Raw genomic sequence first — 17,520 nt, 5'->3', positions numbered from 1 at the left:
TATGTAATTTACTCTTGTCATTAAAGTAGATTGACTATTCAAACTCTGATTTGATGATTGTAATTTTGATGAATAAAAAATAGATTAACTACTGTGAATCAAAGCGAATAAATAGAAATATATAATAAAAAATGTTTGCAGTGATATGTAAAATCCCATAAATGGAGGTGCTCAATATCTGATAAATTAGTAATTAGTTGTTAACTCTCAGCCAAAAATTACTTCGAGTTCAAAAGTAAAATAAAGTTATTAACTAAAATTAACTTGAGTTCAAAAGTAAAATAAAGTTATTAACAATATTATCACAATAAATATCAAAAGTTTAGTTGGATCTGTTACTGTTCAATCTGATTTATGATGACACGGACCATTGCCATTAACTGATAACAAAATCTATTGAGTTGGGGTAAATTTGATCTAGTATCATTCTATCATTACGTGTCTTACAAGGGTCATTTTGGAAAATGAAGTTAGACCGTTAGAGGAAGTTCCAGAATAATATAATCTGGCTTGTAAAGTACTCTATGTTGTTAAGCATTGCCAGCAGCAAGCTAGTGGCATGGTTCGAGTTTGGAACATTGTTGCTGAAGGCATTCCAAGTCTGTGATGTCTCATTTTCAATCACCTAATTATCTAATCCCACTAATCCAATTTCTACTATATAAGCTGCCTCACTATGCTGTTCTCTCCATCCAAAGAAAAAATATTATAAGCTCTATTGTCTAGTTGAAGAGCTTCAAAAGAAGATTTAGAAGAGAATAAGGGAAATGGGTTGTGCTTATCTCAACATGCGAGGATTCATGAGAGCAATGTTTCTTATGTTATGTGCTCTGATGATACTGCCAGAGCTAACACATGCAAAGCATGCAAGAGTAACTAGGCACTACAAGTTTAACGTATGTGTACTGTAATGCATTTCATTGCAATGGTTTTTTTATACAAAGAAAGATATGCTTTCAAGTTTCAATCAATTTTACATATATTAATTTACTTTTACTGACTAATATCCTTTTTTTTTTTTTTTTTTCTCTTCAGATTAAAATGCAAAACTTCACAAGGCTTTGCCAAACAAAGAGCATTGTAACTGTCAACGGACAATTTCCTGGTCCTAGAATTATAGCAAGGGAAGGCGATAGAATTGTGGTCAAAGTAGTTAACCACGTTCAGTACAATGTTACCCTTCATTGGTATTATTATAAAACTATACCCCTTGAATCAATTTGTTGTGATTATTGAATGGTAGCATTTTCTCAACATTTGATTCATTTTTTCAGGCATGGAATTCGCCAACTGAAAAGTGCATGGGCTGATGGACCTGCCTATATCACACAGTGTCCAATTCAGACAGGCCAAACTTATGTGTACAACTTCAGAGTCATTGGCCAAAGAGGAACATTATGGTGGCATGCACATATCTCATGGCTTAGAACAACTCTTTATGGTCCAATTGTCATTCTTCCCAAAAGACACGTTCCTTACCCCTTCACTCAACCCTTCAAAGAAGTGCCCATCATATTGGGTAAGGGCAATCCTCCAGACCACATCACAGAATTTAGTGACACTGGCATATTATAAACTTCACATTTTTCCTAAACTGGTATGCAATTCTGAATAAAATTGCAGGGGAGTGGTGGAAAGCAGACACAGAAGCTATTATAAACCAAGCAATGCAAACAGGATTGGCACCAAATGTCTCAGATGCTCACACCATTAATGGCCTTCCAGGTCCTGTCTCCAACTGCTCAGCCAAAGGTAAGAAAACAGTAAGGAAAACAAAAACAATAGAAAATAGTATATACACTGAGTTTTTACACTATTATCTAATTATAAATTGTCATGTAAGACTAATTTGTTGACTTTTATACTAACTTAAAAGTCATACCTACCATGATTTCTGATCGGTAGACCATACAAGATTTTACATTGACAGGACATAGAAATTAAATTCAAAATAAAGATGGAAGAAAACCACAAACATTGTCGGTTTTTGATAAAATATGATTATTGATTGGTTTCATTCCTTTTAAGTTAATCTGTCTATTTCTTCAGATACTTTCAAGCTCAAGGTGAAGCCTGGAAAAACATATTTGCTTCGTCTGATCAATGCTGCACTTAATGATGAGATGTTCTTCAGCATAGCCAACCACACCCTCACTATGGTTGAAGCTGATGCAGTGTATGTGAAGCCCTTCAGCACCAACATTGTTCTGATTACACCTGGTCAAACAGTCAACGTCCTTCTCAAGGCCAAATCCAAGGCTCCAAATGCCACATTTGCCATATCTACAAGGCCCTATGCTACAGGTCCAGCTGCTTTTGATAACACCACAGCCACAGGGTTCCTTGAGTACAAGAAGAAATCTTCACTCTCAAGCAACAAATCAAACACCAAGAATCTTCCTCTTCTTAGACCAGCCTTTCCCAAATTCAATGACACTGTCTTTGCAATGAACTTCCACAACAAGGTTCGCAGCTTGGCCAATGCAAGATTCCCTGCTAAAGTTCCAAAAACTGTGGACAGACACTTTTTCTTCACTGTTGGCTTAGGAATCAGCCAATGCTCAAAAAAGGAACAATGCCAAGGGCCTAATAACACAAGGGTAGCTGCTGCAGTTAACAATGTGACATTTGTGACACCAAACATTGCATTACTTCAAGCACATTTTTTCAACAAGTCCAAGGGAGTATACACCACTGATTTCCCAGCTAACCCTCCTTTCAAGTTCAACTACACTGGCACTCCACCAAGCAACATCATGGTGAGTAGTGGGACCAAGGCTGTGGTGTTGCCATTCAACACCAGTGTGGAGTTGGTCCTGCAGGACACAAGCATTATTGGAGCTGAGAGTCACCCTCTTCACCTTCATGGCTTTAACTTCTTCATTGTTGGTCAAGGCAATGGAAACTTTGACCCCAAGAAGGACCCCAAAAAGTTCAACCTGGTTGACCCTGCTGAGAGGAACACTGCTGGTGTGCCATCTGGAGGCTGGGTTGCTTTGCGCTTTCTTGCAGACAATCCAGGTGGGAACTATTACTATATCATTACAAGTATATATATCTATTTGAATATAATTAAAATGAACTTTCACCTAATCACATATTATCACAGGGTAATTTTGTATAATATTCAATGTCATATTAGACATATATTCATAACAACATTAGAATAGTACTTTGATAATAGTTCATGGCACCAGTTCTTTTTAATCAGTGGAAGATAAGTTTAATGAAATTTAATTTAAAAACCACTTTGAGGGTAGGAATTAACATTGAGAAAATACTTTAATATCAATAATTCAATTTGAAGGAGGACCAAGGTAATATGAAGTGTATCTTAAAACTACCATATTCTGGATTTTCGGGGTGATTCGTTGTGGGTTTTTGTAACATTATTTTGCTGATCTTACATGAACAGGTGTTTGGTTCATGCATTGCCACCTTGAAGTGCATACAAGTTGGGGTTTGAAAATGGCATGGATAGTCCAAGATGGAAAACGGCGCAATCAGAAGCTGCCACCTCCACCCTCTGATCTTCCCAAATGTTGAAAATAGCGATACCTTCATGTTTTTGTTTTTCTTTGTCAACTTTTGGGGTTAGATTTGGAAGTATTGCTCCAGCTTATGGTTTTCAATTTTGTTTACATCCTTTCCTTTTTCTCTAAATTTTGGGATTACTTTCCTCTGTAGCCAAAAAAAGAATGTTTGGGCAATTAGATTGTTATGGTTGTTTCAGTTCTTATGGGGTCACTCTAGTTAGAAAAACTATGAGTGGAAAGAGTTGTATGTAGGCTACATATTCAATATCTATTTTGAATTGTAATACATTATCTTTTGCCAGATATGGTAATATGATTATGAAAGGACCAAAGCCCCTTTAGCAAAGATTTGTGTATCTTACAGAAAAACTTACATACTTCTAGGTAACATTGAAAATATTATTTGTTACCTACGTTTTTTTTATTTATTTATTTTTATACAAATCTTCTAAAACAAGAAATATATTGAAAACAAGTGACAGATTTATAATCAAAAAAATCAAAAACAAAAAGTAAAAGCACAAGTAAATGGAGCCTAAATCTCTAATAGATGCATGATTATGTATATCTTTTAAAAATTAAAAGAAACAATTTTGTTTCATCTTGATTCTAGGCATGTAATTAATTAGTAATTATTGTGATTTGGCTGCATAGCATTATTTAAATAAGAGAGGGTGGTACATGAACAATTGAATTGTTCCTAAAAGTGTTACATTCACAGCAAATTTCCTATGCTCACAGGTTGCAGATAAGTCAGAAGGCATACATGGGGGACCCAAATGGTTCTTCGAGCACTCACCAGCACTGCACATTTACTCACGTGCCATCATCTTCGCATGTTGCCACCGTTACATTTCTTGATACATTTTTAATATATGTTTTATTCTTAAAAATATAACTAAATTACTTAGTTTTTTCATTTATTAAAACTTTCACAAAATCAAAGTTTTTAAATTGTGATATAAATTGGTTAAAAAAATTGTGATCTAACTTGTAATTTATTCATGATAGTCATGATTGTAATTTTAGTCATACTAAACTTATTAAGGTTGATTAATAAAAAAGGGGGTAAACTAACATGCATAAATAAAAACGTTTTAGGTTTAAATTTTGCTTTCCTTATTGTCTACTAAAAACTTTTACAGTCATAAATTGTGATTGCGATCTTAATGGCTGTTGCATGTAATTCTTAACATTACCAAACATTGTAAGTGAGACTGTTGTAATTGTAACTTATTAACAAAAAAAATGTTGATATTAATTATATAGTTAAAATTTATTAGAATCATGAAAAAAAAATTAAATAAATTTTCATTGGATGTGTTAATAAGAGTACTGTGATACTAAGATGGGGTGAACTTGACTTAGTTAACTTGTTTAGTGGTATGCACGCGCCATGGAGTGTATAGGAAATGGCAAGAAGGAGACAACGAAGGGTGTGGATGTTATATTCTCGGATATACTGAGCATGGCATCCTTAAAGTTTTCATCTTCTTTTCAGAGGTTCTTTATCTCTCTCTCTTTCTTTCTCAGGCTCAGCTCTAGAAACTTGTCTTTAATATTCTGTGTTTTTTTAATCACAGTCTTTGATTTTCTGGATCCAGATGGAGGAAAGCATGGAGAACCCTTCTCAAGTTAACAGGTTTCAGTTTTCACTATCTGGGTCTTCAGGATTTTCCTCTCTTCTTGTTTTTGCTCTGTTTGATCACTGTTTGTTTCCCCTTTTCAGCATTTCATGTTAAAGCTTTGTTTTTTTCTTTTTGGTAAGAAGGGGGCTGAAAGGCCCATTTTATGTCATAGATTTGATGCTACTGTTTCTCTCATCCAATATGGTATATTAAAACCTTGTTGCTTATGTCAGTAGCTGAATGTTGAAAATTCGCCTGGAAGTATGAGATTTAGGGTTTCTTTTTGTATTTTTAAAAACTATTTTTTTTTTGTTTGTGTTGTTTATGGTGTGAAGTATCACTGACTCTGCTGAAAACCCGAGTGACCACTTTGGAAACTATTTTTCGGCTTTAAACTTATTTGGTAAAAGTATTTTTTAATAATAAAGTTAGAACATCTCTAAATTTTTTATTTATTTTATTATTTATGTTCTTTTTTACATTTTTTGCATCTTTTTCTTCATTCTGACTCTCTAAAAATTATTTTTTGAAAATTATTTTGTAAAATAATTTTTAGAAACTAAAACCCAAAAACACAATTGTACACACTAGTTTCTTACTTCACGAAAAAAAAGAAGCTTAATTAATCTAAATCAGTCGTTTGATAAAACTTTTCTAATTTCATTGGCTATTTTTATAAATAATTACAAAAATTCTTACCATTTTAATTTTAATTTGTAGCCTGTTTTTAAGGGTTTGTACCAGAAACAGTCAAAGCATGTAGATTTGCTTTAAAGAGTCAAGCATTAGGTATGTTTGTCAGAATATGATATGATCAATAGACAAAATTATGATTGCAGATTTAAGTGTTTGGATTGCATTTTGGCGCATAATATATGGGATTTACTTCCTTTGGTCCTGTTTTTGGTGTTTATGTTTCTATTATGAGAACCTTCAAATTTGAATTCCAGAAATTGTTAGAAATTTGAGGAAAATATGCCCTTTACTCTTCTGGTTGTTTGCAAGTTGAGAATGTTTCACTAGCAAAACATTAACAGCTCTTTTGGGAAGTTTTGTTATATGATATGTGAAACATGCCATGTAATCCATAAATGGTTTCCTCCATTATTACTGCAGAAGAACTTAGCCTTTCAATTGCGCCCCCCTCTTTTTTTGTTGTTTAGATTTTGACACCGTATTACAGAATAACTGCAAAATAATTGTTTTATTCAAGAATTCCTCCAAGTATGTAGTTAGAACCATGTAAAAAAAAAAATCCACAGAGCATTATAATCTGTCTGCTTGGTTATTTTTACATTCAAAGTATGCATTTCTGTTTGCAGCTATGTTTGCACCAGTGAACATGCCTGAACATATGTAAAATTTATAAGAACAACAAAAGCTCTTTTCCACCAAGTGAGATAGGCTATGGATCATACGGCTCCATTCTGCTATGTTTTAAAAAAAAAAAAGAACATTTTAGGAAACGCCATTTATACATATGAAAAGTACTTTGATGGAATTAATTTTCTTTGTCATCCCATTCTAGGCAAGGAACTGATCATATCCTGCTTTTCATGTAATAGTCCGTGTTGTGCTGTGTCATTTGTTCTTTAAAATGCTTAAGTTGAGGCTTTGAGCTTTTTCCTTGTTACACAAAACAAAATAGATAATGAACTATGAAAATTTGACCTATGCTATGTTGAAATACAAACAAGGTCTCATGTCGATAAAACAAGAAGAGAAATGAATGTTTATAAAGTACACACATAATTCTGAAAAATAACCAATAGCAAAATTGTAAGAACTTAAGTTCAAAGCGGACAATATCTTACTAATGAATGAGGAATTATGTGTGCAAATAACCTAATAAAAATAACAAAATATAACCCTCTCCTCTTGATAAATATATTGTCTCATATAAATATCATAACATAACTATAACATGTTGCTTATACACGACTTGATTATGGTCTAATATGGGAATATGTATTATGTGACATATGATCCAGACATCTGGAACATCGAGAGATTGATTACAATATATACCTTTCTAGTTGTAGGTACGACTTTTCCAATTCAAATCAAAGAAATGACAGGAGAAACCAAGAATTAATGGTGTTTTAGATCCTTTTTTGTCACTGCACACTCTTGATTCATTGACTATAGATTAACATGAGCAAAATATTAATTGAATAACCGTTCTTCTTCATGTCTTGACTAATTAATTCCTTTTCTATATGTGTGGAGTGGAGGTTCTTTTGTCATTTTTTATTTGTCTTGATTTGTTTGTCCTTCGTGTTCACACCGACATTTTTCTGCTATTTTTCAGATTCCAGGTGGATGATATTGGAATGCACAATCTTGACATTGTTGAGTGGAAAAAGAAGAGAAAATTACAGAGTGATCAATTGGATTTGCTTAGACCAAAACATAAATGCTGGGTTGGAAGTTTCCCTTCTGATCATGCTTCAATGTATGATGAAAATCCAGTTTTAGAGTGCATGCACAACCACACAGTTGAAAAGTCCGAACCTGAATCTGCCAAAGACAGCAATAGTTTTATTGAAGACTCTGATACTGCCATGTCTGTAAATGAAGAAGCCAAACATGAGGCAGATTGTGAAAATTCATACTTATATGGTAGGCCTTCCACTTCTTTGGCTAATTGAGATGACTATAATGTTACAAAATGTTACTCTTACACTTTGATTTTTACACCTACCTTTTATGGAGAAAAAGGGGGAGGGAGTTCACCTTCCCCTTCACCATGCATTTTTTTACCATAAAAAGATTCTTTTAAAGGAAAGGGTACAAAATCTAGTGTAGGAATAAGATGATGCTTATAATGCTAAGGGTAACCACTGCTCTTTGGATGTCTCAACAGTAAATAGGGTGAGATATAGCGAGGATGAAGAGTTTGTTGATGGTGAATATGTTCCACCTTATGATGATGCCGATGCACAAGCTTTGAACAATCATGAGGATGACCTTCTGGGGTTAGGAGGCTTTTCAGGTCATGAATGCTCAGAGTATGCTAAAGACAGCAATGAGTACCCTGTAGATAAGGAATTTGAAGATTTTCTTTTTTCTAGTGGGGTGAATCCTAATATGTGTGTTCTTTCATCTGGAAGATGGAATGTAAATCAAGGTATTATGCTTGTTCTAGACAGTTGATATGTATGAAGATTGGATCGTGCTAGAACTAGTGAAATTAGTTTCTAGGTTACCTGCATTTAATAAAGAAGTTTTGTTTAGTAATTCCTAGGTTAACATAATAATGTTTTCAATGCAGAAGCTCAATCAAGCTCAAGACAACCAACAATTGATCAAGAGTTTGAGGAGTACTTTTCTATGCTTATGCTCTAGTAGTGTTTACCTATAAAGTGAAATGTAAATATGATTCTGAAATGGCTGTTGTATGTGTTGTTCGAAGCTTTACTAGTTATTCTAATGACTTTATAAAAAATTCAGTAGGTGTAATATTTCTCTTCTTTATTTCCCACCCTTCGCATCCTTCATGCATACATTACATAGTGATGCCGCAGTTCTCATTATCTTCTATATTGCCCCTTTGTATTTCTCATTTTACTTCAAATTATGAGTGTAATAGTTATTAATTATGAGTTTAATAGTTATGTATTATCAATCGATCAATAAAAATTTGGTTGGTTGTATAATTTTTAAGATAATTATTATAAAAGTCAACAAATTCATTATATATCGTGATTTATAATTTTTTTAATAAAAACTATTGACATATAATAAAAATACCAACTAATTAATTAAATAACGTAGCATTCTAGCATAGCATGCTGCTTTTAGTGCAAATTTTTTATTTTTGGAGTAATAAGTATTTCCTCTTAACTATTTAAGTTTTTAATTTGTTCGCATTTAGTTTCTCATTTATTTTTGGCTAAAAACCTATTTTGTTCCCTTATAATAATTGTTTTTTTATTTTTTGTCTCAATTTGGTCCCTAATAAATTAATTGGTCTCAATTTGGTCCCTAATAAATTAATTGGTTTCAATTTGGGATTTCCGTCTAAATTATTTAAACGGAGTTAACTGTGTGACCACGTGGATGCCACGTAGATGCATAGGTGGATGCCACGTGGATGCCAATTTTTTTTAAAACACCTAGAATCAGAACGGCACGTTCTAAAACCAGAACGGGCCGTTCTGGTTACACTTTTGGTGCGTTAATTTTGCATCCGAAACTGCCCGTTCCAGGTGCAAAATTTACACACGAAAAGTGCAACCAGAACGGGCCGTTCTGGTTCCAGACTGCTAAGCATAAACGATCAATGATTATAGTTCACGGTTGTGAATCATGGAAGGAAAAAGACCCAAGGTACAAAGCATTTCAAACATTGAATTTGGTAATATTGTCAATGGAAATTGATAACTTCAATTGCTAAACAGTTAGGCTATACAATATATTATTAAGGACAATGCAATGTATCACTAAAGACAATGGTAGCATATTTTAATTCATTTCAACAATTAACTTATGAGGGACCAAATTGAGACAAAAAATAAAAATAAAACTAAATTGAAACAAACAATTATTATAAATGACCAAAATAGGGTTTTAGCCTTTATTTTTCGTTAACAATTTTAGTCTCCGATAATAAATTGGAATTTTCAAGTGATAATAATGTGTTCAATGGAAATATCTATTAGCTCAACACATGTCCACACGGCAATTGTGGCATACATACCACATGGCATCATTTGGAGGTGTCATGTGACATGACATCATGTTTTCTATGTCATTTAAAGTTTCTATAAAATTTTGAAATTTAAATTTTATTCTTTATAAGATTTGCACCTTTTGATTTTAGTTCCCGTTGAATTTTCATTTTCCGATGTTAGTCCCTTAGAATTCAAATTTTAGTTTTAGTCCTTAATTTTTCCCTTATTTTAGTAATTTTTATAACTCTCATCTCTTCTTCATCCATTTTCATCTCACCAATATAATTGCACAATATCACTTAAACCATTATTAGATAATAATAAGATAAAAGTGAAATCACATTGTCTACACATCTAGTCGAGTACATTTATTTTCTAGAGAAAACATTTGTCCATGACTTAAATATTAATTCCTTTTTAAGAAAGACACAATTTTTATACTCATGATTGAGTTATACAATAAAGAATACACAAGTCATTTTTTCACCTATAACCTTTAAGAAATAAATATATACGTATTTTTCCTCTAATTTTTGGAAATGGAGAAATAAGAGAACTAGAGAAGGGACATAATCATATAAAATAGGGAGTTCAAATGTCAACTCAAATAGTTAATCTAAGTAACCCTAGATGTTAAAAGTGAAGTTTCGGTTGAGTGCTATATTTTAGTTCTCAAATTAAACTTATAAGTGATCATGTTATTACTTACAATTAGAGGATAAATATGTGACTTAGACTTTGAATATAAGCAAAACAATGATCAAGAGGCCATATCATGAGAGGAATTGATCAAATTTTAATTATCAGCTAATGCTTTAAATATTCCATCAGAGGGCAAAACCCTTGTGACTGCTCATTTCAAACCAACCAACCAAACATGACAACAACATCAAGACAAACCGAACCCTTCACCTGAACAAACCCCATTGTAGTGTGACATGCACGAGTCATAACTTATTCGTTTTCCCTTAACACATCAAAAGAATTTCACAGTTGTTGAAAAGAAAGGAACAAACAACATTGGAGAGTAACTAAGTAAATGATGCAGAGCCAATGAATCTGGACCCAAAAGGGTTTTAGTCAAAGTCAACATTTTGGAAGATCAGAAGGAGGTGGTTGAAGCTTCTGGTTGGGCCCGGGCCCATCTAATACAAGCCATGCCATTCTCAATCCCCAACTTGTGTGGAGGTCCAGGTGACAGTGCATGAACCACACCCCTGTTGCCACCACAAGTCAAATGTGTCATAAAATAGTGACATTAGATAGAGACAGGTTTACAAACTAATGCATGATGATAATCTCATTCTATCTGATATAACTTTTTGTAACTAAGGGATGATGTCATATATACCTTAAAAATTTTATAGCATCATTTCTAACTTTCAAAAGGGTATGCAGAGTACTGGTGTGTATCTTCAAAAACATTATCTCATTAGAAAAGACATTGATTTAAATGTACATGTACAAAATCTTAATTTTCTCTTTTCATGCAGTAAATTTTATAACTGATTTGTAAGACATGATAATACCCAGCAAACGATTTTAATTATTCTACGATCTTGAATGAGTTTTCAATAATTGGTTTTCATCTTGAGCATCAAAGAATAAAATCATTTAAGTTGTGAGGTTATAGATGAATTATTGCACGCAACTTTCATTGCTAAGTTTTACCAACTTTTGTGGCCATGCCATGTAATCATGCATTACTAAAGTCAAAATAATTCTTGTCTTTTTTAACCGCACAGACATGTTACTATACATTTACATTTTACACCTTTCTCTTTCTGAAAAAGAGAGGAAGTCGGAACTATTGAAAGTATGAGTTGCACTTACGAACGTTTACAGTAAATTCAGTTATGTCAAATTACACCGTAAAACGCGAAAGCAAAACGAGAAACTTGACTTTGACAATAACTTAATTTTCTTCCCCTTTCTTGTACTACTCAGTTAAAAAAAAAAAAAAAAAACCTTGAGCAAGAATTAAAGAGGAAAATTTGTTTACCCGGAAACATTCAATTATCTTTATAGTCCACCAACTTTTATATAAAATTCTTTTGTATCTTTCTCTTATAAAACAACTTTCTTTAGAAAAAGGGGCTATAACATATAAAGTATATAAGTTTAAAATTTTTTTTTTTAGAGTTTCTCTATTAGAAAATACTTTTATTTTTAGTAAAAAAAACTCTTAAAACGTTTAACTTATATCCAACCATGCTTTTAGTATAACACGTCACATGCATGCTGCTGACATTGAAATGTACCAACCTGGGTTATCTGCAAAAAATCGAAAAGCAATCCAGCCACCAGCAGGAACACCAGCAGTGTTCCTCTCAACCGGGTCAACCAGATTAAACTTTGCAGGGTCTTTGTTGGGGTCATAGTTTCCAAACCCTTGTCCAACAACAAAGAAGTCATAGCCATGAAGATGCAAGGGGTGGCTCTCAGCCCCAAGAATACTAGTACCCTGCAACACCACCTCCACACTAGTGTTGAACTTGAGCACCACCACCTTCGTGTCATTAGTGACCATTGTGTTGTTCGGAGGTGTTCCTGTGTAGTTAAAAGGATTCAAAGGTGTGACAGGAAAATCAGTCTTGAAAACCCCATTAGACTGTTTCAAATAGTAGGCTTGAATGAGGGAAACAGATGAAGGAAGTGCAAAGGAAATGTTGTTCACTGAGGCTGCAAACTTGGTGCTGTTACTTGGCCCTTGGCATGTTGTGTTTTTAGGGCAAGGACTGGTCCCTAGTCCCACGGTGAAGAAAAATTTTCTGTCCACTTTTTGGGGTACTTTGGCGGGGAATTTATCATTGGCCAAGCTTCTGAATTTTGCTGTGAAGTTTGCCACAACGTTTGTGGCGTTTATGGGTGGCAAAGTTGGTTTGAGAAGGGTGAGATTTTTGTGAGAAGATTGGTGCTTGTAGAGGAGGATACCAGTGGTTGTGGAGTTGTCAAAAGTGCCACGGCCAGTGAAGTAAGGCCTAGCAGCCATGAGAAATGTGGCATTGGGAAAATAAGGTTTGGTTTTGAGAAGAACATTTGTGGTTTGTCCTGGGGCTATGAGGAGTGTGTCTGTGTCAAATGGTTTGGTGTATTTGGCATCTGCTTCAACCACAGTTAGGCTGTGATTGGCTATGCTAAAGAAGAGCTCTTCGTTGAGTGCAGCGTTGATCAGCCTCAGCAGATATGTCTTGCCTGGCTTCACCTTTAGTTTGAATGTATCTTCAAGAATCATGAAACATCATTAGTTTTCTATCATAGATGAATAGTCACTTGTGTATATGTAGTTAGTTATTGATTTTCAGACATTAATTTGGTTGTCCCAATTAGTCTACTCTATACTTTAGCCTCTCCTAACTTTTGTCTCTCACATAAAATTTGGTTTGTAACATTTGATCTCAATAATTAATCATTCTCCATTCATATTTGTCTATATATACAAGGCTTTTTACTTTAAGAAGATGTTTTTTTTTTTTGTTTTCATTTAATGACTGACACTGTTAGTATAATAATTTATTTATATATACTGATAAATAATCAGAAACAATCTTGGATATGACTTTTAATATAAATATTGTAAAACTCAACAAAACTACTTTCGAATTTTTTATATGTTCGAAGATTTATATAAGAAATAATAAAAATAAGATAATAATTTTGCTATTAAACATAAAAATAAAAGTTAGAAATAAAAAATATTTTCTCAAACTCCAATTCAATTTTCGCTCCTAGCTTTTCTACTTCATCTTCACCCGTAACACGTACGTGGTAAATGTGAAACATGGTAAATATGATTGTGAAATGGAAAATAATGAAGGTTAACAATGTACTAAGATACTTATAGTATCTAACTACACTGTTAATATTCACAAGTTCCCTACTCTATTTCCATCTTCAATCTTACCAAAGTGCATCCTTTCATTAAATAGATTGAAGATCCAACATTAGGGTGCCATTATACAAGGCTTTGTATTGTACCTTTAGAAGAACAATTATACAATGGTCCAGGAAGTCCATTGATGGTGTATGCATCTGAAACATTAGGTCCCCCTCCTGTTTGCAAGGCCTGACTTATAACAGCTTCAGGGTCAACATTAAACCATTCTCCTGCAATTCCAAACCATGCAAATTACCACCATGTATATCACTAAATATACATATATACAAACAAATATATATATATATATATATATATATATATGTATATATATATAAAAATTTATGTGTGTATCAATGAGATAGTATCTCAAAATATAAAGTTATTCTTGACCATACTATTAATTATAAAGGTCAATATTATATTAATTAAACTGTCTTGGCTATGGATTTTGATTATATGGTCAAAATTAGTTTTCCTCCATTCTCACTCTCAACTAATATCATACCAAAAAGAATGGGGATTTCTTTATATGGTTTCTCGAATGGATAAGGTTCATTTTGCTTGGGGAGGATGATGATGGGTCCATAAATGGTTGCTCTTAGCCATGATATGTGAGCATGCCAAAGCAGAGTCCCTCTCTGCCCTACGATGGTGAAGTTGTATGTGTATGACTGGTTGGTTTGTATAGGACACTGTGTCACATATGCTGGTCCATCAGCCCACCCACTTGTTATCTGACGAATGCCATGCCTGCATCAATCCAAGATCATTAGAAAAAAGAGTTGCATGATAACTAGAATATGAGTGTAATTCTATGCACCAATTACATAACACAATCAACCAATCAAAAATCATCGTAGTATAATTTTTAAAATAATTATCATAAATGACAACAAATTTATCATACATGATAATTTATGATTTGATTACAGTATAAAAACATTTTACACCATTAATGCATATAAAATCTATTTGGATACAAGTTTATAAAGATCTTTTTAGAATTTTCCTATTAAAAATACTCTTTATTTTTAGTAGAAAAACTCACTAAAATCCTTCTAATTAAGAGTATCTAAACAAACTTATAAACTTATTACTTCTAAGATATTATATATGCACCATTGTCTAAGAAAGAGGACTAGCTTGTCTTCTAATTAAAAATTAAAGTACATACCAATGGATGGTTACATTGTTTGAGATGTGATTAACCACCTTGACCTCAACCCTATCACCTTCCCTTGCCACTAAGGGAGGTCCTGGGAATTTCCCATTCACACTCAGAATGTTCCTTGTGTGGCACAATCTAGTGACATTCAGGTACTCGATCTTTGCACATGAAGAAGTAAACAAGTGGAAATATTAGTAGTGAACAAATAATGCAAATGCAACTATTGAAGTAAACAAACTTCATGCAGCATGGTAAGTGTTGTTACTGTACATTAAATGTGTAGTGCCTTGTTATGCTCACTACAAACTCGGGAAACAACGTTGTAACCCAGAAAGCAAACAGAAGAACTCTGACAGATGCAAATGAAGGAAAGTGGAGGGAATCCATTTGTTGTCTTATTGCTTTGTCATGGTTAGGGAAAATGAGATCAGATAACTTTATATAGAGATAACATAGAACATGTAGTGACCTTGTCTGGTGGACATGGTTGTAGGTCTAGTTTAATTTTAGAGTGGACATGAAGTAATTAATAATTATGAGGTGCCATTATTTGAGTATCACAATGACCCCTTAATATTGGATGAGTTTATACATAGTCTTGTTCTAAAGTATATAATGACATCCTTAAGATTTTCCTTGGATCTTATTTTTTCATGTCCCATGTTTCGGACCTATCTTAAGGCAATTCTAAGCAAGCAACTCTCGTAAGTTGTTAAAATTCATTTTATATTTTCCATTGTGTCACATCCTTTCTATTATATATATATATATATATATATATATATATAAGGAGGGTTATAATAACACTACTGTAACTTTTACCAAGTATTACACCGCTTAATAACTTTATCTTAAATTTGAATTTTGTAAAGCTAACCGTTAGATTGAAAGTTCTCTACTCTTAGATCATATATACAAAATTTTATATTAATCCAAGATGATTTGATACTTCATTCTTATAAAACAAAATTGACGTAATATATTCATTTCAAAATATACTAAAATATGAACATTTTGATTACCTTCAAGTTGTTGTTCAATTTTAATAAAATTTGATATACACATAAAGTAATATGAACTTTCAATCTAACGGTTAAATTTACAAAATTCGCATTTAATATAAAGTTATTGAGTAGTGTAATACTTAGTAAAAGTTACATCGGTGTAATTATAACCCTCTATAATATATATATATATATATATATATATATATAGTTTTTTTTTCTGTTTCTTTCCTAATTAAGAGTCAATTAATTTGTTGAAAGTTGAGTTTGTGTGTCTGTTGTATTGTTACTAAACAATTTGTAGGTGTCCAATGGCGAAGCATAGAGCTAGAAGAAAAGTCCAGAGCTACTTGAATACACTTTACAACATTTAGAAGTAATTAGGTGTACAAACAAAAGTCCTTTTCTTTTCTAACATTACCAGATCAACTCACACTTACGTTTTCAAAACTCCAAACTTAGCTTGATCTATGGTTTATTGCTTTTAGACCGAGTTTCCTAAGGTGGTAGTGCCTCGTTGAGTTCATTTTCTCAAAAAGATGGGTCAAATCAACTCTATTACTTTTCTACATGTTTTCTTAAGCTATAAACTTGTTATCAGATGACATGATGACACAGAACCACCATATCAAATTAATGCAAAATTAAAAGATGGTTTTGAACTTAATTTATCGTGAGGAAGGAGTGTTCAAGTAAATGATTCAATAGTGATAATAATTGCTAAATATTTGGAAAAGGTTGAAGTGTTGATGTCATTGTGTCTGTTACTAGTCGTCATTAATGTCTCGTGTAATTGGGATCAATATGTTGAGAGATTAGAAGTGTATATGATATGATAACGATAGATTTATAAAAAAAAAATTTATTGGGTATACACTTGACCAACTGTCTATACCAAATTCTCACAGAACAATATAGAGAGTTGGAAAATTAATAATAAATAATTGTTTGCTTACATTATAGTTATATCAAATTAATGCAAAATTAAAAGATGGTTTTGAACTTAATTTATCGTGAGGAAGGAGTGTTCAAGTAAATGATTCAATAGTGATAATAATTGCTAAATATTTGGAAAAGGTTGAAGTGTTGATGTCATTGTGTCTGTTACTAGTCGTCATTAATGTCTCGTGTAATTGGGATCAATATGTTGAGAGATTAGAAGTGTATATGATATGATAACGATAGATTTATAAAAAAAAAATTTATTGGGTATACACTTGACCAACTGTCTATACCAAATTCTCACAGAACAATATAGAGAGTTGGAAAATTAATAATAAATAATTGTTTGCTTACATTATAGTTATATTACAATTTTTAAAGGAAAATTTGTGCCTTATTATTAGATCATTTCAGACGTAAAAGTAAAAGTAAACACATCATAAAATATTTTTAAATATTCAAAAAATTTATTTTGCTCCTTTGCGATATCAAAAAAGAAAATAATTAATATTAAGCATATCTATTCTGACCGGGTTGTCCCAACATATCTTTAGATATAAGAAAAATTTTAAGACCAGACTATGTTAAGTTAAGAATATGACTAAAACTTGATTAAAATTGATAAATTAAGACATGATTTATTGAATTAATTACTTTGATTAGAATTAACATCTTAAAAGATAATT

The 17,520-nt window shown here is 32.5% G+C and overlaps 3 protein-coding genes across 6 annotated transcripts; 2 read left to right on the top strand and 1 right to left on the bottom strand.

Moving 5' to 3' along the window:
• Positions 1–680: 680 nt before the first annotated feature.
• LOC109791962 (laccase-17) lies at positions 681–3,882 on the top strand. Its single transcript, XM_020351329.3, has 6 exons — positions 681–896; positions 1,036–1,187; positions 1,275–1,519; positions 1,624–1,752; positions 2,050–3,021; positions 3,416–3,882. The coding sequence occupies exons 1-6, from the start codon at positions 768–770 to the stop codon at positions 3,544–3,546; spliced, it is 1,758 nt and encodes a 585-aa protein (XP_020206918.1). The 5' UTR covers positions 681–767; the 3' UTR covers positions 3,547–3,882.
• Positions 3,883–4,913: 1,031 nt separating this feature from the next.
• Positions 4,914–8,648, top strand: FHL (far-red-elongated hypocotyl1-like protein). 4 transcript variants are annotated; one of them, XM_020351334.3, is made up of 5 exons: positions 4,914–5,039; positions 5,120–5,178; positions 7,476–7,786; positions 8,031–8,294; positions 8,439–8,648. In XM_020351334.3, the coding sequence occupies exons 2-5, from the start codon at positions 5,141–5,143 to the stop codon at positions 8,510–8,512; spliced, it is 687 nt and encodes a 228-aa protein (XP_020206923.1). In that variant the 5' UTR covers positions 4,914–5,039; positions 5,120–5,140; the 3' UTR covers positions 8,513–8,648. The 4 variants fall into 4 exon arrangements, with proteins under 4 accessions (XP_020206923.1, XP_020206924.1, XP_082928844.1 ...); XM_020351335.3 differs by having other exon boundaries at positions 4,920–5,039; positions 5,141–5,178; XM_083072718.1 differs by lacking the exon at positions 4,914–5,039 and adding an exon at positions 5,885–5,953 and having other exon boundaries at positions 5,073–5,178.
• Positions 8,649–10,616: 1,968 nt separating this feature from the next.
• On the bottom strand, positions 10,617–15,316 carry LOC109791965 (laccase-2). Its single transcript, XM_083072717.1, has 6 exons — positions 15,159–15,316; positions 14,895–15,046; positions 14,226–14,470; positions 13,819–13,947; positions 12,106–13,062; positions 10,617–11,057 (listed from the first exon to the last, which is right to left on the bottom strand). Exons 1-6 carry the CDS (start codon positions 15,273–15,275, stop codon positions 10,927–10,929), a joined length of 1,731 nt encoding a protein of 576 aa, XP_082928843.1. The 5' UTR covers positions 15,276–15,316; the 3' UTR covers positions 10,617–10,926.
• Positions 15,317–17,520: the final 2,204 nt, after the last annotated feature.

Source organism: Cajanus cajan, chromosome 4, assembly GCF_000230855.2.
Source record: "Cajanus cajan strain Asha chromosome 4, NIPB_CcT2T_4, whole genome shotgun sequence".
Taxonomy (NCBI): Eukaryota; Viridiplantae; Streptophyta; class Magnoliopsida; order Fabales; family Fabaceae; genus Cajanus; species Cajanus cajan.
This window is presented reverse-complemented; position numbering and strand designations above follow the sequence as displayed.